Source organism: Ochotona curzoniae, unplaced genomic scaffold, assembly GCF_017591425.1.
Source record: "Ochotona curzoniae isolate NIBS_2020 unplaced genomic scaffold, NIBS_Ocur_1.0 contig_2692, whole genome shotgun sequence".
Lineage (NCBI taxonomy): Eukaryota > Metazoa > Chordata > Mammalia > Lagomorpha > Ochotonidae > Ochotona > Ochotona curzoniae.
In genome coordinates this window covers 4,648,754-4,673,723 of record NW_024465556.1, presented here as the reverse complement: position 1 = coordinate 4,673,723, position 24,970 = coordinate 4,648,754, and the positions used below count along the sequence as shown (strand labels likewise).

The window sequence follows — 24,970 nt, the reverse complement described above, 5'->3', positions numbered from 1 at the left end:
ATTTTTCCTAGGGACTTCAAAAAAACTATATGGCCCTACCTATGTAGGAGGACATTGTGAGCCTGGAAGGTCAGCGAGCACAGGTTTGCAGTTCATTGGACAATATTTGCATGACAACAACCAAATGGCTACCTTTGGTATAAACAGCATGTAAATGAGAACACCTGGTGTAATATACAAAACAAAAGGAATTCCAATCAAGAGAGGGAAACAGTATGGATTCTCAGTGTATAAAGTCTGATGCCCCTAATAAACTTCGGCTTTGACCATCAGTCAGGGTCCACGCATGTTATTATTGGCTCCGTGCACCAAGTCCATCGCTGCGGGACAGCGACATACCTAGATATTGATTATAACATGATGAGATCCATTTTGAACTGCTTTTTAAATTATTTATGTATGTATGTATTTATTTATTGTGGACAACAGGCCTTATTATAGTACTTCCATAACCGTATCTCCAAATGTATTTTACATTGAACATTTGCAAATTTATCACATACTGGCAATACTTGATCTACAGATTGACATATGTAATGTGTAAGTGATCTAGTGCAGCTTTACACACTACTACAACTGACCTTTAAGCAACACAAAATAATAACCTTGTGACTCTGGAGGTCAGAGAAAAAAAGTAACTTGACAGAGGTCTATCCCTTCTGGAAGCTCTAGGAGGTCAATTCATTGCCCTGCCTTTCCAGCTTTGAGAGGCTACCTGTATTCCTTTTTTTAATATATAAATTTTATTTTTTTTAATAATGATTATATAGTTGATCAGGGGGCGCCAAATTGTCCCATCCAGCAGGACAGTCAACGGGGGTCGCAACCACCTAGGAGAGATTGGGGGACAAGAGACACGAAGAATGGACAGCTTTGCTCAACCAGCCACACCCATTCTGGTTCTTGTTGTTGGGTGTTGCAGCCCAGCAATACCTGGTCTGCGCCCAGACACAGCTTTCACATAGTTCAGTGGGAGTCAAGACCTAGTCTGTCCTGTTCTATACCTAACCTGGCTCTCACGAGTACCAGTGGGAGCTGGAGTCTAGCCCAGTCTACTGCTCCACCTTCCCAATGCACGCACCACACATGGTGCAGTCTATAGCCATGAACAGCCATGTCTGCTGCACTCAATGGAATGTACCAATGGAAACCCTAACCAAACCGGGGTGCCCCTTTGTCTCCCCAGCAAGGCCTGATCTCTTCCGCAGTGCTTGGAGGAGCCAACAGAGATTGTAGTTCCACAGGGGTGAGCCCACATTGTCCCCACAGATTCTGCAAATAGGCCGACTTCTCTCAGTCTTGTTCTCCCCTCCAAACCAATTTGGTGTAAGTCCCCTACTTGCATGCACATGTCATTGTTTGTTGTAATTTATTAGAACTACAGTAGAAAGCGAATATCAATTATCTGTGATCTCGGATGGTTCAACTTAAACATTTTTCAAGTTCATGATGGTATAGAAGCAAACACATCCAGTTAAACTGCTGTATTTTTGAATTTTGATCTTTTCCCGAGCTGGTATATGTGGTATGATGCTGGTTAGCAGTTTGGAGTAGTGGCAGTAACCGTCAGCTTCCAGTGAGATGCATAATCATGAGGAGGAAAAACCAATGGAAGTGGGTATTTGTTATGGCGGATAACAGACACTGAATTTGAATCCCAGTTCTGTTTCCCACTAATGTGAACTCTGGGAGACACCTGGTAATTGATGAAAATGCTGAGTGTCTACAAGTCATCTGAATTGTGATCCTGCCTCCTGGTTTTATTCTGACTCAGTCCCAAGACTTGCAAGCCTTTGGGGAGTGGAGCAGCAAATGAAATTCTTTTCACTCTGATTTTTATAGTAAAAGTAAATCAACTAATTGCTAGATTTCTGATGTTTAGTTATTGGGTATTTTGGAATTAAAAATTTTTGAAATAGTATTATTTAGAAATATCTCAATTATAAGTTGCAGATTGTCTGTACAGGTATTTTTAAAGATGCTAATGAAATATTTAAGTTGTTGGACAGATTCAGAAAATATCGTCACTCTCCTATAAACATTTATGCCTACACAAATACAGATACAGTTACATGATTCAATCTGAATCCTTTTTTCATAATTTTGAATTATATAGAAGAATTTATTGAGCAAGGATCATTTAAATTTCAAATGTTATGAATGATTGATTTTGTGATATTAACTTACTCCATAGACAACATAAATGACTGAATATTTCATGACTATTAGCACTATGAAAGGACACTCAGTTATGTTTTATTATTAAAGATTATTGATTATTCCTAGCCGAAAAGATGTTCACAATTCCTTGTGTGGAAATGAAGCAGTGTTGTTTGTTTCTTCTAGCTTGAAGAGCTTTTCAGTTATAATTAGGTTGAGTCTACCAACAGTGTATAAGGAGGATAAAATATATCTACAAAAATTTTTCATATCTTTTATAATACTTCTATTATCTTGAGGCATTGCAGCAATTCTTATTCTGTGTTTTCCTAGGTATAAACCTCAGGAGATATCCACCTCCCAAGGGTTTTTGTTTTGATGAATCAAGGAATCCATTCTGAAATATCTAGCCTCATGAAACACGAAAGAAGAATAGTATCAAGCAGGATTTTTACATTTTAGACCTCTTCAGTAATTTCAAACATGCTCAAGAATTCAGTGACTCTTCCCCACGTACTTCACTGGCATTTAGAGGGCTGGATGTAAAATTGTGTGTGTGCCAATAAAATGTATCATACTGTATCCTAGGCTTTATGGAGATTTAAGGATTATTGTGTCCCTAGCTTATAAATCAGCCAAATGGCTTGTGTCTTTTCCTTTCCTTGTGATAATTTAAATCATGATTATATGCATTTTATGATTCCCAATGTTCCTTAACATCTCTTTGTAGCACACCAAAAGAAAACTAATAAACAAAATGTTTATACTCAATAGGGATGTATCATAATTCGTATGATGCTTTGAGTTTTAGGTAAGATTGATTTTTGTGACATCTGATTCAAAAGATTTTTGCTCAGGCTTTGTAAACTGATTCAATGTGGCTTTAGCTTTTCAGTGTTGATCGCTTTCTCGTAGCATGAGCAGCTCTCCATTGTTTACTGGAAGTCTGTTCTGATGGTAGGGATGTTCAGGTTCTTCACCATTACTCTACCTCCATTTGGGTTTTGGAAAAGACTGAGCTAGAAACATCAGTTCTTTATAATTTAACTCCAAATTCACTAATTCCTCAACTGTGTATCACTTACTTTTATATGCAACATATTTGAAAAGAAACTTTTGTACTGAGTCATTTTTTTCTGTGCAACCCTAAGTAGCACAAGCACATGCCATAAAGAAGCCATGGTTTTCTCATTTGCAAAGTGCGTCCAATGGATTTACTCATGATAGCATCATGACGGTGCAATGAGGTAATAGGCCAGTTAATCATGTTTAAAAATGGAAACAAACATAAAATGGTTGGACAAAGGTTTATATAGGATCTTAGCTGGAAACTCTGTAGATTACATTAAATTTGCTAGATTTGCCTGCTTACTTCCAATTCAAAATGTTTTCAAGAAATTGTTAGTGGAGAATTCAGTATTTCATAAGCATTCTTTGTCATTGTATTTTTATTGGTAATGGTATTATTAATTTGCAAATTATGTTCATTTTGAATGAATGCTTTTAATTATAATGTTTTTCCTGCTTCATACTTTGCATCGCGTTAACATTCAATTTTCAGTTTTCTCCTTCAGGGAAAATATTTTGTTATAAAAGTGTTACAGTTTGTCATTGAGCCTTTCCTAGTAAGGCAACAGATATCAACTGATTAAATACATTTGAACGCTTTTCATTTTGATGTACTTATTTTATTTGACTTTTTTTTTTCTTTTAGGCCACAGACCCTGATGCTGGAGTAAATGGACAAGTACACTACAGTTTGGGCAATTTCAATAATCTTTTTCGCATCACATCAAATGGAAGTATTTACACGGCTGTAAAGCTAAACAGAGAAGTCAGGGATTACTATGAACTGATTGTTGTGGCATCTGATGGAGCAGAACACCCACGTCATTCAACTCTGACCTTGGCCATCAAGGTCTTGGATATTGATGATAACAGTCCTGTATTTACCAATTCTACATATACTGTTGTTGTGGAAGAGAATCTGCCAGCTGGGACCACCTTCCTTAAAATTGAGGTAGGGGAAATAAACATTTTATCTTTAAGATTTTTTTTGTTTTGCTTAGTTTTTAAGATTTATTTTTAATTTTACTGGAAAGGCAGATTTACAGAGAAAAAGACAAAAAGATTCCCTGTCTGCTGGTTCACTCCTTAAGTGGCTGTAATGGCCAGGGCTGAGCCAATCTGAAGACAGAAGCTAGGAGCTTCTCCTGCGTCTCTAGTACAGATACAGAGTCCCCAGACTTTGGACCATCTTCTACGACTTTCCTAGGCCACAAGTAGGGAGCTGGATGGGAACTGGAGCAGCCATGACACAAACCAGCACTCATACGGGATGCCAGTTCTTGTTTCTAGTTAGTCATTAAGCCAGCCCCTAAGTTTGAAGATTTTTAAGACAGCAGTTTGCCAAATTTTATCAAATAAAACTTCAAGGAAGTTGGCTAAATTTCGATTGCAGATAAGTAGTATATTTTACTATATTTCAAATATTGCATCTTAGGTGAAAACTGCATCATAGGGGGTCTCAAAAAATTAAAGGAAGAAACATTATGTTTTAATGTTTAACATTATGTTTTAAAAATGTAAAAGATAAAAATACCTTTTGAAAGGTTTAAATTCATAAAAGCAGTTTTATTTATCCTAATGGTTCATGATGCAAAAATATTTTCTCCTAGCTTATGCTTCCAAAGTCTCCAAACATTAGACTTTATGTATATACTATTTCCCTTTATCTTTGAGCTCACACAAATATTTGTGCTTCTATATGTATGTATATATGTGTGTATGCATGTGGGGTATCCGCAAATATAAGTCATATACATGATTGCATATATGTGTGTGTTTCCCTGTACTTCACAGATATTCTTTTACTCATGCTTTAATATTGTTTCCACCTTAACACATCATAAGGGAATTTCAGGGATCCAAAAAAATTTTTAATGTCACTCAAGTATCCAGATCTCCTTTTCAGTTTTCAGTGAAAAGAATCATGTTATCAGGGCCCAGAACAATAGCCCAATGGCAGATATCCTCGCCTTGCATGCACTGGGATCCCATATGTGTGATGGTTCATGTCCAGGCTGCTCCTCTTTCCATCCAGCTCCCTGCTTATGGCCTGGGGAAGCAGTCGAGGACGGCCCAAAACCTTAGGATCCTGTGCCCATGTGGGTAACTCAGAGGAAGCTTCTGACAACGGGCTTTGGAGAGGCTCAGTTCCCTTGTAGCCACTTTGGGAATGAACCAGGGGACGGAAGATCTTTCTCTGTTTCTGCTTCTCTCTGTATATCTGACTTTCCAATAAAAATATACAATTGCTTTTAAAAAAATTTTAAGATTTTTTTTTTACAATTATCTCTATAAAAAAGTATCATATCAGAAAATTTCACATATTGATTCAGTGTTTTATCAGGCTGATCCACAAATCTAAGCTTTTGAACATTCAATCCATTTCATTCTTACACAAACTGGTCATTCGATATCTTTAGAAAGACAAAAGTATGTCTGTAATCCCTCCCCAAAGTATAACTTTAAATGTGTTAGCATGGTTTTCATGATCTTGTGTATCTCAAATCAGAAAAACAAATTGCTTAGACAGTTGACTGATGTAAGAGGATGAGTCGTAACAAGACCCTTGCCTCTTCCTTTGTTCCTCCGTCTCTGCCTTCACTCAATGAGCACACACATTCTGTGTGTGATCGCATACCAAGTGCACAGCTCAACTTCACAGATGCAAAGTTAAGCATGACAGATCCCTTGCTATGAGTTTTTAGTGTAGGATGATTACTAGACAAATACCTTGCTGGTTAAAACAAAGGAAAGGCCCCAAAACAAACATATAAGGCAGGTGGAAAATCACAGCTAGAGCTTCTCATCTAATCCTGAGAGCAGACATAGTATTCACTCGAGAACGATGTTTCTAAACTGTAAAGTGAAGGGCTACATAGAAGTTATTGAAGCAAAACAGTGAACAAATCTGTTTAAAATATTTGGAAAGAAGCAATTGAGGGCGCAAAGGGCAAGGAAATGTCATGGTTCTTCTCACTGTGGTCAGGGGATTAAGGGTAATTGAAAATGTAATTGGGAAACAAGAATCGTAGGGCAGAAAGCAGACATAAGGTTTAGCAACATCTTTCTATCACGCCATGAATTCACCAAAGGCGGCCAAGGCTGAAGTTTACATTAAGAGTGATTTCATTAACAAATGCACACTTTAACAAACCTTGACCTTCCCCATTTCCATCTCGGTGATTCCACTCTCTCTGAGCTACCCTGACTGGAGAATAGATTCATCATCTTCCATAAAATCTTAACCTTCCAACTATAAGGTTTCGTTCACAATTCAGAACCCTTACAAACAACATACTGACATTTTTTTTCATTATATTTTGGTATTTCAGTTTTACTTATTGTTTGAAAACATCAATTGGGGAGTACAAACGGTATCTTGATTCACTTCATTGCTCTCTGTAAATATGTAAAAAGATTTGAACAAACTGCAGAATTATGAGAAGGATTTGTTACTCATATACTATTAATCTGTTAGTGTTGGTCTAATAGTTATGGAAATAATCCAATAATACTTTCATATAAAGTATTACTTTAATGATTACTAAACTAATGAAAAGAATAAATACACATCTATGATATTATTTTTTCTTGACCATGGTGTGATAGATTCAATTGCAGGTATTTAAGGCAAAATAGTATAATGCCTGACAAATCATGTGGACTAATTTCTCTTTTCTTCTCTCATTCCCTTTTCATGCCTCCCTTACCTTCTCTTATACATTTCTTAAAGTATTTTTTTAATGTCTTTTGGTGATCCTTAAGTTCATGGTCTCCTGGTGTATGATTTCCACCAGTCAGGCATGTCTCTGTTTTGATAAGGCCATAACAGAAGTATTCTGCTTAACTTGCTACAGGCCAAAGATGCTGACCTTGGGGCAAATGTGTCTTATCGGATAAGAAGCCCAGAAGTGAAGCACTTTTTTGCACTGCATCCATTCACAGGAGAGCTGTCCCTTCTACGGAGTTTGGATTATGAAGCATTTCCAGATGAAGAAGCAACTATTACTTTTCTTGTGGAAGCTTTTGATATTTACGGGACAATGCCACCGGGCATCGCAACCGTCACAGTGATAGTAAAGGTAAGAAGTGGCAGATGACTGCTGATTGCACACTTTGCTCCTTCTGTATGTGTCTTTGTTTTTCATATACTATGTATAGTGTGTTGTGGCAGCAAGTCGCCGTGGCATGGCACTACCAGAGCCAGACACTGACATTTTTAATGTGAAGTGTTTGTGATAGACGTGAGAAATAATTATAGTTCAGATGTAAATGTTAAACTTGAAAGAGACAATGGACACAGGCTTTTTCTGCCTGTGGCTATATGGATCTCCCATTGCATCTTTAGCTTTTGGGTGTCTAAGGTTTGCCTTAACACTGGACACACATAGACCTGCAGTCTAAGATGCGTTAAAGGTGAATTGCTTAGTACTGTTGTTCTCGGTAGGCAACTAAGGGTGTTATGTCATTTGTCTCTTACTGGCTGCCAATGACTCTACAAATGCCCAGATGCGTTTCTGGCAGGACTAGGACAAAGTTTCTGTGGATGACTCCAGTTTTGAAGGTGATTGCACTGTAAAATTATAGAAGCCCAGCATTATAACACAAACAAGGTCAAGTGTGACTTCCCTAAGATTTCCATTTTTATAGAACACTACATCTAGAAACCATCAAGGAAAAGTTCATCATGTTGTCTGGCTCTTTGATTAACAAAATCAAAAATAGCTATTTATTTTTTGGATGATAAAATATTGAACATGTGAGATACTATAGAAGAAATAAATAGGATGTAATTAAAACTACACCAATAACATTTGCATAGCAGCCTTTTCCAGCTTAGGCTAAAGTTCTCCACATACGAATTTTGTAAAGATAATGCTTCCAACAGAATGGAACACAGTAATTGCCCTGTTGCTGTTTTTTTTTGTTTGTTTGCTTGCTTTTGTTTTGGCATTCACCTTGAGATCATATGTCAGCAGACATATCTGTGCCATTTTTACCATCACTGAGGCTGCAGCCTCTACACTACACTGGAAATGGAGGGCACTAACCCCCTCCATGGTCACATATCCCAAACCTCTACGAAATTGTGTCAGAATCTTAGTTGCTGCTTTCTCCCTGGCCCTTGTGGTCACAGGCTTGCGTTTGTCCAATTTGGGTCTGCTACATGAAGACATTAAACTGTGTAAAGGGCTAGGAAATATCTCCATCTGAGGCATTTAAAATTGTACTCAGAGCTACCTTTTATTTGGCAATAAGTACTCAAACACTCAAAATCTTTCCGTGAGTGTTCTGTTTCTCCTCTTCACCCAGCTTCCCTGAAGTGGTGATTTTTGTATTCTTCTGATATGAAGAGAGGTCAAAGGGTATCACAGAAATCACAGCCAGCCTAGACAAAGGGGGAAAAAGAGTTTATTTTCTATTTTGAAACATTATTTTTTCCACACCATTGTTACTACAATATAGTAATACTGTGCCAACTGGAAGTTTAAACATCTCTGTAGAAAAGTCCAAAGAATGGGATATCGGTGGCTGTGAGAATGTCATACTATGTAAACAAATAACTTCTGCCACTGGGATGAAAACTAATCCAAATGGACTAATTTTAGCAAAATGACTTCTAGATTAGGAGAGATTTTTAGGAAACTTTCTATGATCGTTCATATGGTTTGGTGAAATTGAACATGTCCAGCATGACAAACTAAACAATTGATAACCTGCTGAAAAAATTTGGACAGAGGAGGGAAGAAAAAAAATGATATTAGTCACCCGCCTCCATCCCTTCTCACCCATTGATAAATTGACACCGAAGTGACAAAGTGGCCCTTTTCTTTCTGGAGAAAGTGCTTGATAATAGGTGTGTGTCAACACTCAGGGACACTACTCTGGCTGCCTCTGGATTAAGTTTGGGCTCATGTATTTGCCCAATTTGATGGAAGAAATCAAATTGGACTCCAGACTCTCATCTGAAGAATACAATATGCATTAGACATTCCTGGGACCTGCGCTTCCAGGTGTTCTCTGTCCACCCTGTGGCTAATGTGGGAAGAATCGTCTCAGGCTTACCACCAGCACCTGAGAAGGATTTACTCAATAATGATTGTGATTTATTCCTTGAACATAGTAGAATCTGGGTCCTATTTTTATTGTCTTCACTTCTTTTTCTTACTAAAAGTGTTCAACCATTCCCTTGACCAAAGATTCCTGACCTGTACCTACTTGTTTATTTTGATGGTACAGGCAAAACAAAAGAATTATGGATATTAATTTTCATTCTTTTCAAGTTGTTATGAGCATAAAAGGATTAATATGAAATTTCCCCAAATGCAGACTGATATTTGATTTTTAAATTTTTGGTTGAGAATGTCAAAAAACAAAATGTGAAAGCTGACTGTATGCCATTGAGGTTTGTAAAATTATCTTTGCTTGTTTTTATAGAATAATGAAGAAAAATTTCTATTTTGCTGCAAATGTAGACTTTTCTCGAGTTTGCCGATTTTGAGCTACTGGTCTATTTACTTGTAATACTGACAAGCTGTTTTGTTGATATTATAATTGCATGGTATTTACTCAGAGATATTTGTATCCAAAATAATCACCATGGGGAAATCATCTTGAAGATTTCTCTCTGAAAAGAAGCAGAAATACAATTTCTATTGTAGGAAAGAAGAAAAAGCAGAATATAGTGTTTATGTCTTGCTGATCAAAATCATTTTAAATTTGGGGAAGAATGGGAAAATAGGAGTTATATTTCAAAAGAAAAATAGGTCTGCAAAATAAACAATATGCACATATCAGTGACACCTGCAAAAGAAAATAGTGATGTGCAGTAAAATACCTGTATTTTTGGTTACAAGGAATTCATAGAACAATAAGAAAACAAAGGCTGTTTTCTTGAATAATTTTACTGGCCTGGTAGGTAATTGAATCTGTGAGGATATTGTATAATGTGGATAAATATCTGAAATACCTGGAAAATAAAAACAAGCCAAGTCAGTGTGAGATCTGGCTTTACAAACTAGGTCACAATATGTATTATAGCATACAATAGAAAATACATAGACTAGGTCTATTCTACAAACTGAAAGTTGAATAAAAGTCAGTAATGCTATATGTGTAAATGTGTGTGATTCTTAACACAATTAAAAGGAGTGTTTTGTCTGCAATTGTCGAAGTTACTTTGCTGATTAGCATATACTAGGGTTTGTATGACAAAACAGTAGGTATTGCAAGATGCAACTGGTACTTTTGGTTTCTCTGTACTGTTTTCACAGGTTTCATTTATTTGAAAGAGAGAAAGACAGTGCTTCCATTCTCTGATTTACTCCCCAAATGGTCACAATGGCCAGAAATGAGCCAGGCCAGTGGCAGAAACCAAAACCTTCTAGATTTCCTAAATGGGTGGCAAGACACAAACCTTTGGGCCACCCTCCAGTGTTTTCCCCAACCCATTTACAGATGGATGATTTGGAAGTGATGCATCCAGGAAATGAATAAGCACCCATAGGGATGCTGATGCCACAGGTGCTTTACTTGCTGTACCAAAACACTGGCTCTGCACCTAGCACTTTTATCGTCAGAACAGTTTGCTACTTCTGAAAGCAAAGCCATATCCATACCCTGCAGGATATAAGAGTGGAGATTGCTTTGCTGGATGTAAATTCCATACTCAATATCAAGGTGGCATTTGTAGAAGCACTACATGTAAAATGCAGTGTCATGGATGCTAGTCCGTGACAACATCGGTGATGTTCTGGTTTTGATTAGGTCAGAGGAGACATGGGCTGAGAAACCATGGAATAGCTCAACACTAAACAATGAGGCTCTCTGGACATTTTTAAAACCAATAGATTAGGTCCTTTCCCCCTCCACAGGGAGGAATTTGAATGAAAGATGGTTTCTGTGTTGGGCATTTGGGTAATGATTAGCAAATGGAATAGTCAGTTTGTCACTCTGTTTTATGGTTTTTTTTCTGGAAAAGATTTATTTATTATTATTGGAAAGGCAAGTATACAGAGAGAAGGAGAAACAGAGAAAATTTTTCATCTGCTGATTCATTCCCCAAATGGCTGCAATGGACAGAGCTGAGACAATGCAAAACCAGGGGCCAGGAGCTTCTCTGGGGTATCCCACATAGATTTAGGGCCCCAAGACTTTGTGCCATTCTCCTCTGCTTTCCCAGGCCACATGCAGGGAGCTGGATGGGAAGTGGAATAGCCGGACACAAACCCAATGCCCATATGGGATTCTGTTGCTTGCAATGAGAAAATTAGCCAATTGAGCCATCATGTCAGGTCCTGCTTTATGCTTTTATAGCTCCTCAAATTTCACATATTCATTTCTGGAATCCATTAGAAAATATCTTAGTAGAGTGTACAATTAAATCTTTGATTTTCAGTGATTGTAATAATTTTCAGTAATGAACACTTTGGCCTTGACTAGTGAGGAAAAACATGTTGTTATTTCTGGTTGAGAACCATTCAAAAATAGTTGTTAAACATAAGAAACACTTTTTTTTTTTTTTCATTCAGACCTACCAAAAAATATAGCAACAGGGTGCAAACTCTCATGTGTTTAAATGATAAAAGTGTTAAGGGAATGGAATGGAGTTTGTTTTTGCCAATACTGCCCTCTAGTGGAACAAGCAGCAATAGAAGGAGCGTGGTTTTTGAGAGCTTTTCCTTAATCCACCGTGAAATAGAATATTTGTATAGATTCAGATTTTTTAAAATTATTTTTATTGGAAAGTCAAATATACAGAGAGGAGAGACAGAGAGGAAGGTCTTTCATCTGTTTATCACTCCCCAAGCAGCAGCAACAGCTGGAGCTGCACCAATCAGAAGCCAGGAGCCTAGAGCCTCCTCCGGGTCTCCCACAGAGGAACAGGGTTCCAAAACTTTGAGCCTTCCTCAACTGCTTTCCCAGACCACAAACAGGGAGCTATATGGGAAACGGGGCCTCAGGGACCAAAACTGGTGTCCCTATAGGATCCTGGCACGTGCAAGGTGAGGAGTTTGCCGCTAGGTTACTGCACTGGACCCTCGATTCATATTTTTATGCATTTTATTCACGTGCCCCTGAAGCACGTATATAATGAACTATTGACTATGCTTGTTGGCATTGTATTTCAATGCATTTTCTTAACTGAATAATGCATTTTGGATTTTAGCCACAGTTCAAGGTTGCAACCCCAAAATATGTACCTTGTGTCATAAAAAGAAATAATGCCACAATGACTGGATTGATTTATCCTTCACATCATCAGTGGCAAACAGAATGAAAAGGGAATGATACCAATTCTGTTAATGGCCTCTTTTCTATTTACAGCCTTGCATTTGTATCTAATCAATTTTCAGACCAGATTGTAAAAGCAACCAGTGTGTGTTGACTTAAAAGTTGAGTGTGGTGGACACTCCGCACTACCCCGCCCCCCACCCAGAAAAAATAGAAGCCATTAAACGAAGCACAGTATACAATTATATTGATTCACGTGGAAGGTACTTTTGTTTCAGAGACTCAAACTTTACGAAATAACGCTAAGGCTTTACTGTCTCTTGGAGAGGAATGCAATGAAAAGTTCTGTGAACCAGTCGAACACTGAAATGTGCAACTGGTGTGTGGAAGAGGAAGCCGGTGGGCTCCTTTCCTATCTGTAACTTGTATCAGAAGTTATAATTCAGGGATTCGCGTACCGCCCGCTCCCTTCCTGCAGGAAGCGACGCTGGAGAGCAGCGGTGTCTCGCACACTTTACTCTCCGAAGAATCCATCTTTCCTGATGCATCTCCCCCGGTTTACCATTCGGCATTCCTGTTGTAGGAGACTGCTTCAGTTTAAATATGTTTAGGTAGGTTTTTCAGGCTTTTCAAGCCTTTTTAGTCCTGGTCATATAAGACATGTTGCCCTTTAGTGGTAGTTGATATTTTTAAATAAATACAACATTGCAGCTGAAAAGAAAAGAAAAAAAAAAGAAAATCCTCCTGAATGAAGTCTCAGGACCGGTGCCCAACCTGCCCGTCCTCCGAAACAGCCAGCAGTCCGCGCGTTTGTTGGCTTGCTCAGGCGCCTTTTCCTTTCTTATCGGTTAGGTACTTTTAGTGGTAAGACAGATTTACAGAGAGAAGGGGAAACAGAAAAAGCTTGCATCCTCTGGTTCCGTTCCCCAAAGTGACCACAGTGACTGGAGCTGAGCGGCTCTGAAAACAGAAGCGAGGAACCTCTTCCAGGCCTCCCATGTGGGTGCAGGATCCCAAGCTTTTAGACCATCCTCTTCTGCTTTCCCAGTCCACAGAAGAGAACAGGATGAGAAGTGGGGCAGCTGGGCACAAAGCAGTGCATGTATGGGATACTGGTGTTTGCAGGCAAAAGATGTTAGTTGAGCCATTGTGCCACACCTGCTAGCTCAGATTGTTAAGTTCTTACTTTTTAAAATTTATTTATGTTTGCTTCTGTAAGGGTAGTGACAGATATTCTGTCCAATACTTCACTCCTCAAATGGCCACAGTGGTTGGAACCAGGAGCCTTGAGCTTCCTCCAGGTCTAGGCGCATGCTGCGTTGCCCTCCCCACACGAAAACAAGGATTGGTATTGAAAGTGGAACGACCAGGACTTGAACCGGTGCCCTTATGGGATGCTAACAGCTCAAGCAAAAGCTTAACCTACTACACCAAGGCACTGGCCCCTGAAGTTCTGAATGCATAAAGGTCTTCCTCCTAGCAGGCATTGTGACTGATACGTCAAAACCGAGGAAATCGCATTTTATTTTTCAGTTTTTGTAGTACGAATCTTCCTATTTCTTCTTAAAGGCTACAAGCTTATTCATACTTACAATTCAGGTGTCAACTCATTCTGAACATAAAATGATTTTATGTTTCTAGTAAATAATGATTCTGACCTCCTTGCAAAAAAAGAGTAACAGTCAGTTAATATGTATATTTGCAATTTGCATGGTGTAAGACCATTAATTTACTGAACAAAGATTTTATGGACTATTTTATTTTCAATAGCAAATGAGAAAACATGTTATTTGAAAGGAAGATTAGAAAAGTAATAGACTTTATGTCCAAATATGTTTGATCAAAAAAAAAAAAACTCCAAACACTGCAGGGTTCAATAATCATTAAAAAAATAATAAGCTGTGATACCACACAATTTCTTTGGAGAAAAGAAATGGTATGTAATTTTCCATAAATAATATGATTTAAAAAAAAATTATCTTGCTGTCATGACTCGATTTATTATTTGGCTGTGTTAAAAGCAGATTGAGGCGAAGTTGTTGCCCTGTCTATGGATGAGTATAATTATCAATCCAATAATAACCGCTAAGTGACATGAGTATAAGGGCATCTTTTCCTTTTTTCATTTTTTGGATGGGGAATTCAAACGGGCATTGGTTTACATCTTTTTCTTGAGTCAGCACGGCATCCCTAATACCCAGCACCGGAGCATAAAAATGTAAGGTAGTTTTGACAAATATTTATTTAATGAGTCATAGTTTATATATACTACTAAGCAGTGAAAATAAAATGTGCGTTAATCATCATGAGAAATTTTTAAGTAAATTAACATTGTTTCATATCCATAAGTGCATCTACTCTTTTTTTAAAAAATTTATTGATTTTTATTGCAAAGTCAGATATTCAGAGAGGAGGAGGAGAGACAGGCTTTCGGTCATCCGAGACTGCTTTCCGAGGCCACAAGCAGGAAGCTGGATGGGATGTGGAGCTGCTGGGATCAGAACCAGCGCCCATATGGGATCCCGGCGTGTTCAAGGCGAGGACTTTAGCCGCTAGGCCACGCCGCCAGGCCCTGCATATGCTCTTTTTAAAAAAAAAAAAAAAAAAAAAAGATTTATTTTTATTATTTTTTCATTGGAAAGGCGGATACACAGAGAGGAGAGACAGAGAGGAAGATCTTCCATCCAATGATTCACTCCCCAAGTGAGCTGCAACGGCCTATACTATGCCGATCTGAAGCCAGGAGCCTCTTCTGGGTCTCCCACGCGGGTGCAGGGTCCCAAAGCTTTGGGCTGTCCTCGACTGCTTTCCCAGGCCACAGGCAGGGAGCTGGAAGGGAAGCGGGGCTGCCGGGATGCCGGATTAGAACCGGCGCCCATATGGGATCCCGGGCGTGCAAGGCGAGGACCTTAACCACTTGAGCCACCGTGCCGGGCCCTCTGCATCCACTCTTAAGTGCAGTTATTACAGTATTCTGCAGGGAACTATTTTGTTGTTTTGCATTCATAAATATGTAAAATAGAACCAGAAGATATTTCACAGTTTGCATTGAAAACCATAGCATTATGCAAAATATACAAAATGATTTGTAACTGCTATTAAAACTTACCAAGACCTTTGTTGAAAAATAATGAAAAACCAACCAAATAAGAACACTTTTGGTGCTGTCTCATGGAATGGCATCTTTAATGAAATTTGTTTTTCGAAGGCCGATGTGGTGGCATAGCAAATTAATTGTCTGCCTACCCGCTAGTACTGGCATCCCATATTCGCACTGATTTGCGCCTTGGTTGCACTCCAGCTCTCTGCTTATGGCCCGGGAAGGCAGGGAGGCTGATTCAAGTCCCTTGCCCCTCTACCTACGTGTGAGACCCAGAAGAAGCTCCTGACTCCCACATTCAGTTCAGCTCTGACTTTTGTGGCATTTTGGGGAGTGGACCCATAGATGCAAAACTAACTCTCCTTTTCTCTTTGTAAAACAGCCTTTCAAATAAAAATATATTTTTTCTTGCTTTAAAAGGTTAAAATTTTCCATCTTTAGAAATGTCTTGAGAGCATTTTGAGTGCCACTGCAATCCCTGAGATGTGCATTTCTGGGGTCACAGGCTCCTTACTCTCGTGCTCTGGCCTTGGGTGATGCCACACACATTAATATTGCCCAGAAACTCTGGCGCTTTCCTCCGAGGTGCCCATCTGCAGTGATAATGGGGCTGGGAGTGGGGAGGGCTGACGGCTGCAGATGAATCGATTGGTGTGAAGACAAGAAGGTCACCTCATTAATTGTGTCCCTCACTGTCTTCAGTGGGAGCACTTACACTGCTAACTGTATCTTGCAGGACATGAATGATTATCCTCCTGTGTTCAGCAAGCGGGTCTATAAAGGCATGGTGGCTCCGGATGCGGTCAAGGGAACCCCCATCACAACAGTGTATGCTGAGGACGCAGACCCTCCTGTAAGTAGACGGTGTCCAACACTCAGGGACAAAGCTCTCTGACACTGAAACATGACACGATCCCAAGGCAGCATTCCCGTTCACTGTGTTGTGTGCACTGGTCTATAGCATCCACCAGTACAGCACGTATTTCAGATGATTTCTAGTGACTCTCAAAAATGAGTGCTTTAGACAATGAAAATTTACAACTCCTATACTTTGCCTTGTAGACAAATATGGAAAGATTTGTCTATATTTGGAATCATTCACATTTAGATTTTCCATTTGGGTGTGTGAACTTAGTTTAGTCTGGATAGCTTTATAATGGCACACTTTGGGTTTTATTTGTATGTGACCATTTTACTAGTAAATTCTATTATATGCCTAAAATTTGTACTGATTATATTAATTTGGCTCAACTCTTAGAATTGCTTTCAGAACATAATATGTTGTCGTATCGTTCAAAATTTGTTCTGAGATACTCTAAATTGCCTCATGTTCTCTGTAAAATTGCAGCAGAAACATAGCAAATGCTGCTTATAGGTGACTTTTTAATATGTTTAAGATAGCACGGGAATCTAGCAGTAACCAGAAAAAAGTGCTTTCTGGAAATACATGTAATTCTTTTGAAATGTTAATCTTTTCATTCAAACTGCAGCTGAATGCTACAGATTTAAGTGTTTGTTTTGAGTGATCTCACAATATAAGGCAACAAATGATGGATTCTTGAAAAAATACTAATAAAAATAGTAAGTGAACCTTCATGAGTGATTCAGAAATTGTTTTCTAGCACTAATATAAATGGTAGTTTGGTTAGGTTCTTTAACAAGTGGTGAATGGCAACCGTAACATTTTTCAGCATCCGTTGTGACAAGCTTGTATAAAGTCTATTGTGAATATAAGGTCTTGGGAAAACAATAATGTTAACATGAAAGCAACGACCTTTAACTCAGACGCTCCTTTTCTAGTGTTTTTTAAAATGATTTTGAAACTGATTTATTGCATCTTGGGAAATGTAATGGGCAGATTTTTATAGCCTGGGACACATTAATAGAGGTGGTAAATGTGAAATGGGTGGCTCATTTTTTTTTTTCTAAGTAAACAGTCACAGGCAAAACTTTCTTTAATAGCAATACCCATTCAATTCTATTTGGTGTATGAGTTTAAAGCGCCAGCTGCATGCAGATCATTGTGCTAACCAGCTTCTGTGGCCAAGAAACAGACAGGAGCAATATTTTGTCTAGCAGTCAAGATGCCTGTAATTCATTTCCGAGTATTTGGATTGGCTTCCCCACTCTGACTCCTAAACAGCTCCTGGCCAGTTTTGAACCTTGGGGACCGTGAAGATGGCTCAAATACTTGGGTTCCTGCTACCAACATGGTAGCCCTAGTTTGTGCTTCCAGCTTCCTGACCTTGGAAGTGGCTTTACCTGTGCTGCTGGGGGCACTTAAAGAGTGAATCAGAAAGCAGTGAGCCGTTCTTTCTCTGCCTGTCTTCTCTGTACCCTAGTTTTAAAACTATTTTTCAGAAACTAATAGGAATAAAAATATAAACTGACAGTCTTCTAGGAAAGAAAGAACTGTAACTTAGAAGTGCAGCAAAATGTATCAAATACTTTAAAAAAACAGAGTTTTAGCATACTCACATGTCTAAGAAATTGTCCTTTGTGTAAGATTTAAGCTTATGTGTTTAACAAGAGAGTAAAAGTAGTGCTAAGCTCCACCTGTTTGAAACTCACTGCACAGTTTGAGTACAGATGACAAACTTACTACTTTATTTCTTCAACCATGCCTCTGTGCCCAGTTGGAGCCTCAGTTTGGATTTGGTGGCTGTAACAATTCAATGAGGTGATGCATATTTATATCTAGCTCAGCCATTGACCCTCGCATATTTGGTATCTCCAGTATTCAGGAACGACAATTTACATTTTTAGAGGTTGGCCCGATCTTTTATTCAAGACATCCTGTTTCTTTTGAATGTAATAAAAACCACGTATTTTAATCTAGAAAACAACAACAAAAAAACCTTTGAAGTATCAGATGGAGAAGCTTGGGTGAGGTCTGAAAGCCAGAGAGAGCACTGTGGCTGAATATAAATTAAGAATTATAAAATGCATGTTGTGCAAAACTAAAGTGCTCTACAGGGGGAGAGAAGGAATCCCCTAGAGACTTCCCTTCACCCCAACTGCAGGACTGCTTTTTTCAGCTCTGCTGTTGTGAAAGGACTAACATCCAATCACTCACAGGAGAAGTTAGGAGCGAATTGCTGATTATTTTGTATATTAAAAATTGCTAACCTTTCCTTTCTGCTTGTCAAAACCTTCGTACTTCAAACCTTCACACACACACACACACACACACACACACACACACACACACACACACACACAACCGTGAGAAAAACCTTCAAGTGTCATTTCCGCTGTATATTGTCATTCTTTCCAAACCTGTAGGGAAAGCTCTGCAAAACAAGGCTTCTTGCTGAAGTTAAGGTCAAATAGCTGTCAGAATCGATCATCAGTGAGTCCTCGGCGGTGGGACCATTACAATACTGGCAGAAGATCAATAGAATTCAGGTTTTGCTCCTCCCATGAAGGCACGTGTAGGAAACTCAGCGTGCCTGGTTGCTACACTTTTCTCTCCATTATAGAAATTTTTTATAAAATTTCATCTAAAATGATTGGAATAATATCTGGTATCAGCAATTTTGTCTAAGTCTCCTATCTCTATAGTAGTGCATTTGGAGAATTAGGTCCACATGTAAGATTTATTTTTTAAGGGTTTAGGACTGATTTATGAAAAATGCGTTCCATGAAAATCTTATAAATTCTCAGTAGCAATTGCCGTTAAAATCAATTCCCTGTCACTGGTTTTGCTACACCTTTTCCAGAAAGTATAAATGTATGGACACTATAATAAACACTATAATGCATATTAATAACAAAGTATTCATTTAAATGACTTTAAATTGATATCAACTGACAATTGTTTGAATAAAGAATAATTCATAGGTACAAAGAAGCAGAAATTGCATGTGGAAATATCTCCTTTCCCTACATTGAACATTTCTATTAACCTTCCAAAGTGGAGATGGGTGACCTGAAGAACAGTTTGCCAGGGTTTTCTTCAGTGTTTTAAACCCATCTCAATCCTAGGGTACATTGTTGACCTCCAGGGAGTAAAGGAGATTTCCAATTTTTTCCTGTAACATCATTTATTAAAATGTCACCAAATAGTGCAATTGTGGTCATCTTCTCAAAGCATTTAGACCTCCAAATAGTCGTTCTGCTGCAGCCTGTTTACGAAAAGACTAATAGGAGAAGGAAAGGAGCCGTCATCTTCATTTGCTCCTCTCCAGTTTTTGCTGTATGTGCAATAGTAAAAATTACTGAGCCAGAAGTTTTAAAATACTTCCATCTCCAGACAATATGGTCCTTCAGTACCGTTTTCCTTTGCTGTCTCACTACTGATCTGTGTTTTATCCCTCTGCGCACAATGGCTTGTGTTGTTGCATCGTATTGATTTAGGATATTGCTGGCAATGTAGCAGAAACTCTTGTTTTGAAGATCAGCAGCTACTAACTATGATTCCTGATTGCTGACCATGGAGCATGAGGGGAAAACATACACAGCTCAGTGTTTTGGTTTGTTTTTTCCTTCACATCAAAGTTAAATAGGGAAATAATCAGGAACTATTTCCATCGTGAATGTCAGCTTGTGAAAACTGAGATGACGTAGCTGCAGCCTGAATCCCTTTGGTCTCAAGGACTTAATTAGAAAGAAAGCATACAACAAAACAGCTGGGGCTTGATCTTTCAAATGACAATGGATTATAACTAAATTTGAAAATGTAAATTTGTACATAGGGAAGGTTTTATAAGAAAGTCTGTACTTGAATAATGTTTGGAAAAGGTTTATTCCTCTACATGCTTTAAGAATCTATGCTATTTACTTCTTTGTGTGGTATATAGATTATTACACAGCATATAATATATGATAAGGAGCAGTGTTAACAATATCTGTATTGTTAATATTATTTGAGATTAATATTAGAATTCCTGTTTCAAACATGCCCAGTTTTCTCTAATTAAGAAACTCACATTTGCCTAATCATGTCCTCAGTTCTATTTTTTTTCTTTAAGTACAGGATTTCATTTTTGTTAGGATTGAATAATAACAATAATGCTACTTTTACATATACACCACATTTTTTATCCAGTCATTTGATACTCTTACCTTGATTAATTCTGTATTTTGGCTATTTGACTATTACTGCAATGAACATTGGAGAACAGATACCTTTTTTTAATAAAAGATTTATTTCATTTTTATTACAACAATGGAGTTACAGAGAAGGGGCTGTAGTGGGAGGAAGAGAGTTCTTCCCTCTGCTAGTTCCCTCCCCAGTTGCCCACAATAGCCAAGGTTGGGTCAGGTTGAATTCAGGAGTCAGGAGCTTCATCCCATTCTCCCTGGGGTGCAGGTGCCCACGCACTTGGGCCATCCTCTGCTGCTTTTTCCAGGCTATTAACAGGGAGCTGAATGGGAAGTAGAAAGCTGGGACTTGAACCGATTCCCATATGAGATGCCAGCAGTACAGGTAGCTTAACTCACTATGCTGCCACACTGGCCCCAAGCAGAGTTGTTTAATAGAATATTTCTATGTCTTTTGGATATATATTTACTAGTGGCATGGCTTGATTAAATGACAACTGTATTTTTTAAAGAATCTCCATTCTGCCTTATATAGTAACTGCATTGATTGACATTGCTATCAATAGTCTATATCAATTTTTCTTCCTCCACTTCCTCATCAGCATCTGCTAGTTTCTGTATTTTTGATAGTTTTCATTCTGGCAGGGGTGAGATGATAATCATGGTTTTTATTTGAACTTCCCTAATTGCATATTTGAAACACTTTTTACTATATAAACATGAAACAGATGACAGGCTACTAAAGGCTTGAATCTAAACTTTTATTCCGTTTGATTTGCTAATTATTGAGAAAGTCTACACCTATCAGGGATATTGGTTTGTATTTTTTAAGGATTTATTTGATTATTTGAATATTGAAGTTATGGGTGTGGAGGGGGGAGATAGGCAGAGAGGAAGGGAGTGAGAGAAAGAGAGAGAGAGAGAGAGAGAGAGAGATCGAGATCAATCTTGCTTCCACTGGTTTACTCCCCAGATGGCTGCAACAGCCCAGCCAGACCTGCCTGAAGCCAGGAGCCAGGAACTTCTTCCAGACCTCCCGTGTGGGTACAAAGGCCACTACTTGAAACATCCTCAGTTGTTTTCTCAAGCCTTTAGCATGGAGCTGGACTGGACATAGGGCAGCAAAAATTTGAACTGGAAATTATATGGGATACTGCCACCACAAGTTGCCTGTGAAGCCTCAGCACCAGTCTCCATAATTTTGTGTTCACCCATGGTCTAGATGACTGGCTTATTTCACTTAGAGTAATATTCAAGATTACTCCATATTGCTCAAACGGGATAATTTTATGATCTTTTTTTAAAAACTAGGCAGTTGGGCCCGGCGCGGTGGTGCAGTGGTTAAGGTCCTCGCCTTGCACACCCAGGATCCCATATGGGCGCCAGTTCTAATCCCGGCAGCCCCGCTTCCCATCCAGCTCCCTGCCTGTGGCCCGGGAAAACAGTCGAGGACGGCCCAAAGCTTTGGGAACCTGCACCCGAGTGGGAGACCCGGAAGAGGCTCCTGGCTTTGGATCGGCATAGTGTAGGCCGTTGGGCTCACTTGGGGAGTGAATCATCGGACAGAAAATCTTCCTCTCTATCTCTCCTCTCTGTATATCCGCCTTTACAATAAAAAAATAATAAAAATAAATCTTAAAAAAAAACTAGGCAGTATTCCATTTTATGTATACACTGCATTTGTTTCTTCCGGGCACAAATGACACCTCGATTGCTTGCCCATCTTGCACATTGTAAATAATGCTATAGTGCACATAGAAAAACAAGTATCTCCTCAAGATTTTGACTTCAAATCTCATGAATAAGTTGTGAAAAGTAGAATTGCTGGAATATATAGAAGTCATCCTTTCCATTTCTCAAGGACATTATGTATGCGTTCCTTTGGTGACAATGCCTTTACTCCCAGCATTAATGTACAAGTGCACTGATTTCTCTATAGCCTCATGAGCTCTTGGGTTTTGTTTGTCTGGTAATAGTAAGTAGAGTGATAATTCACTGTTTTCTTTCCTTTTTCTTCATTCTGTCATTACTGTTTAATATGGTTTTTATTATTTAAATCATTTTATTTTTAATGTTGATTACATGGTTGAGAGGGATGCATGCCCATTTGGGCTTCTGATTAGGGTGGGGAAGGTCAAACTGTAGAGGATCATGGGTGAGGGAAATGTTCTTTGTCCCCAGGGTGGAAGGTAAGGGGGTGGGGGACTCTGTTCTCAGGCTACATTCAGCACCAGGAGCTCAAGATGGCCATTGATGTCACCTTAGAGACCCTGATATAGGAAATCACGTTCCAAGGGTGCTGCTTCAGTGGCTGTGATAGTTCTGAGATGCTGTCGCCTTCATTGCATCAGGGTTGAGAAATCTATAGGCTGACCATGTCTGCTTCAGTGTGTTCCAAGGCTAGACATTTGCTGCAAAGCCTGGCCAGGACACTGATTTAACCAATCCACTTCCCCTCTATTGATGAAATGCTCAATGTCCTCTGTTGTTTTAGATGAGTTGACCGTCATGTCTTTTTGTCATGTCTTTGTGCATCTGGACATAATTTTTTTCCATATCCTTATTGAATACACACATATTTTGAAGATGTGTCTGTTCAAACACTTTTGCCAATTTTAACATAATAATTTGGGCATTGTACTGTTTGGAGATCTGCTGTACTATACTGACAGCACTGATATATTCACACATTCAGAATTACGTTCAGAGCTCATCTCTCACGTTAAATGTTCTTATCACACACAACACATATACACATACATACACACTCAAATTCCGTTCATTTTGTAGTGTTGCTGGGATTAAAGGTCTGGGGATTAAATCGCTTCATTTTTATGATGCAGTTGATACTTGCTATGTAGCAAATACTCACAAAATATTAGTTACTTTATATTATATTAGTTATTTTATGTTTACTCTCTGATGTCTGCTTTCCATTGAGATCCTTTAGATTATATTTGTGCTTGGCTTTTGCTTTCTGCTAAAGCTCATAAAGGCCAGAGATCTAGTAACCTGTCTGTGGGCTGAGTAAGTTTCAGCTGCAGGGACTTGAGGAAGTACCTGACTTCTGAATCTGTCCCAACTCAATGTTTCTCTCCATGATCCTTCTTGAAGCATAGCCGAGCTGAGTTTCTGTGTTTGGGCTCTGGCTTCTGTTTGAAGAGAGCACCATTGTGCCTACATGATGCAGTTTCTTTGGTTTTAACCCTGACTCTTCCACAGGATACAGAATCTTACCTCCTCAACACTTTATTAACATCAACTTGTGTATAACCACCTGATCACTTGTCTAGAACCTGAACCTGTGTCCTTGTCCTTCCCATTCCATGGACCAAGACAAATCAAATGGCCTTGTCCAAAACTAATGGGAAAAGATGTGGTAGGAAGCAAGAGCTGGAACTAAGAGCAGATTAGACCAAGCCAGGCTGCAGCACTCACTGATGGATGCTAGGTGAGATGATCTCTGCTGGCTGGAGTGAGGCGGGTGCCAGATCCATGAGGCCTGCTGAAGGGGGTCTGGCTGCCTGGGTCAGTTGCCTGACCTGGGTCCTTGGCCTGCCTGCAAGAATTGGTCCTGCTCAGTGGAAAAGATGGAGCAGTGAACGGTAGGCCATGATGAACATGGAGCATATGGCAGCCCATCAGTACCTGCAGAGAACATCTAGTACCATAGCAGGGGAAGGAGAACATAACAAATTAAACAGCAACCCTAGCCAAATGATGGCAGCAAATGTCTGGGCAAATGGAAACTCTAAGGCAAACTATGTCAAGCAGTGGACATTGGAAGGGTTTTCTCGTCTTTGGCTTAGCAAGAGTAACAGCATTTCAGAACTGTCAAAACCAACTGTGCAGAACCCTCGGAACATGCGTCACATTGGGACCCTGTTGGCTGTTCCCTGTCCCCTGGTGAAGGGGCAGTTGGCAGGCCATGTTTAGCTTCTCCTCATATCTCCTCTCTTTCCCTAGAAACAGAAGAGATAGAAAATTTGGAAATAAGGATCACATCCGCATCCTTCCCTCCCTAATCAATTATGTAAACACCATCATAAAAAGAAAAACAAAATGTAATGGAAAAAGCAGTAGATACTTGTTGAAGAGTAATACAATATACCCTAATAATTGCATAAAAATAATTACCTTTGGAAGAAAAGGGATATAGGAAGGAAGTATGAGAATAAAAGGGTAAACAATTAGGGCCGGTACAGTAGCCTAGCATCTGAAGTCTTCACCTTGCACATGCAGGTTCTAATCCCATCAGCCCCACTTCCCTTCTGGCTCCCTGCTTGTGGCCTGGGAAAGCAGTCAGTTAAGGACAGCCTAAGATCTTGGGACCATGCACCCAAGTGGGAGGCACAGAAGAAG

At 39.1% G+C, this 24,970-nt stretch overlaps 1 protein-coding gene across 4 annotated transcripts in view; it reads left to right on the top strand.

The window, feature by feature from the left end:
• The window catches only part of PCDH15 (protocadherin related 15), a 496,526-nt gene that overhangs the window by 352,191 nt on the left and 119,365 nt on the right, over window positions 1-24,970 (top strand). For all 4 annotated transcript variants that reach the window (XM_040975792.1, XM_040975791.1, XM_040975790.1 and 1 more), the window contains 3 exons: window positions 3,875-4,180; window positions 7,086-7,310; window positions 16,299-16,415. In XM_040975792.1, coding sequence (XP_040831726.1) covers window positions 3,875-4,180; window positions 7,086-7,310; window positions 16,299-16,415 — 648 coding nt within the window. The remainder of the gene's footprint in view (window positions 1-3,874; window positions 4,181-7,085; window positions 7,311-16,298; window positions 16,416-24,970) is intronic.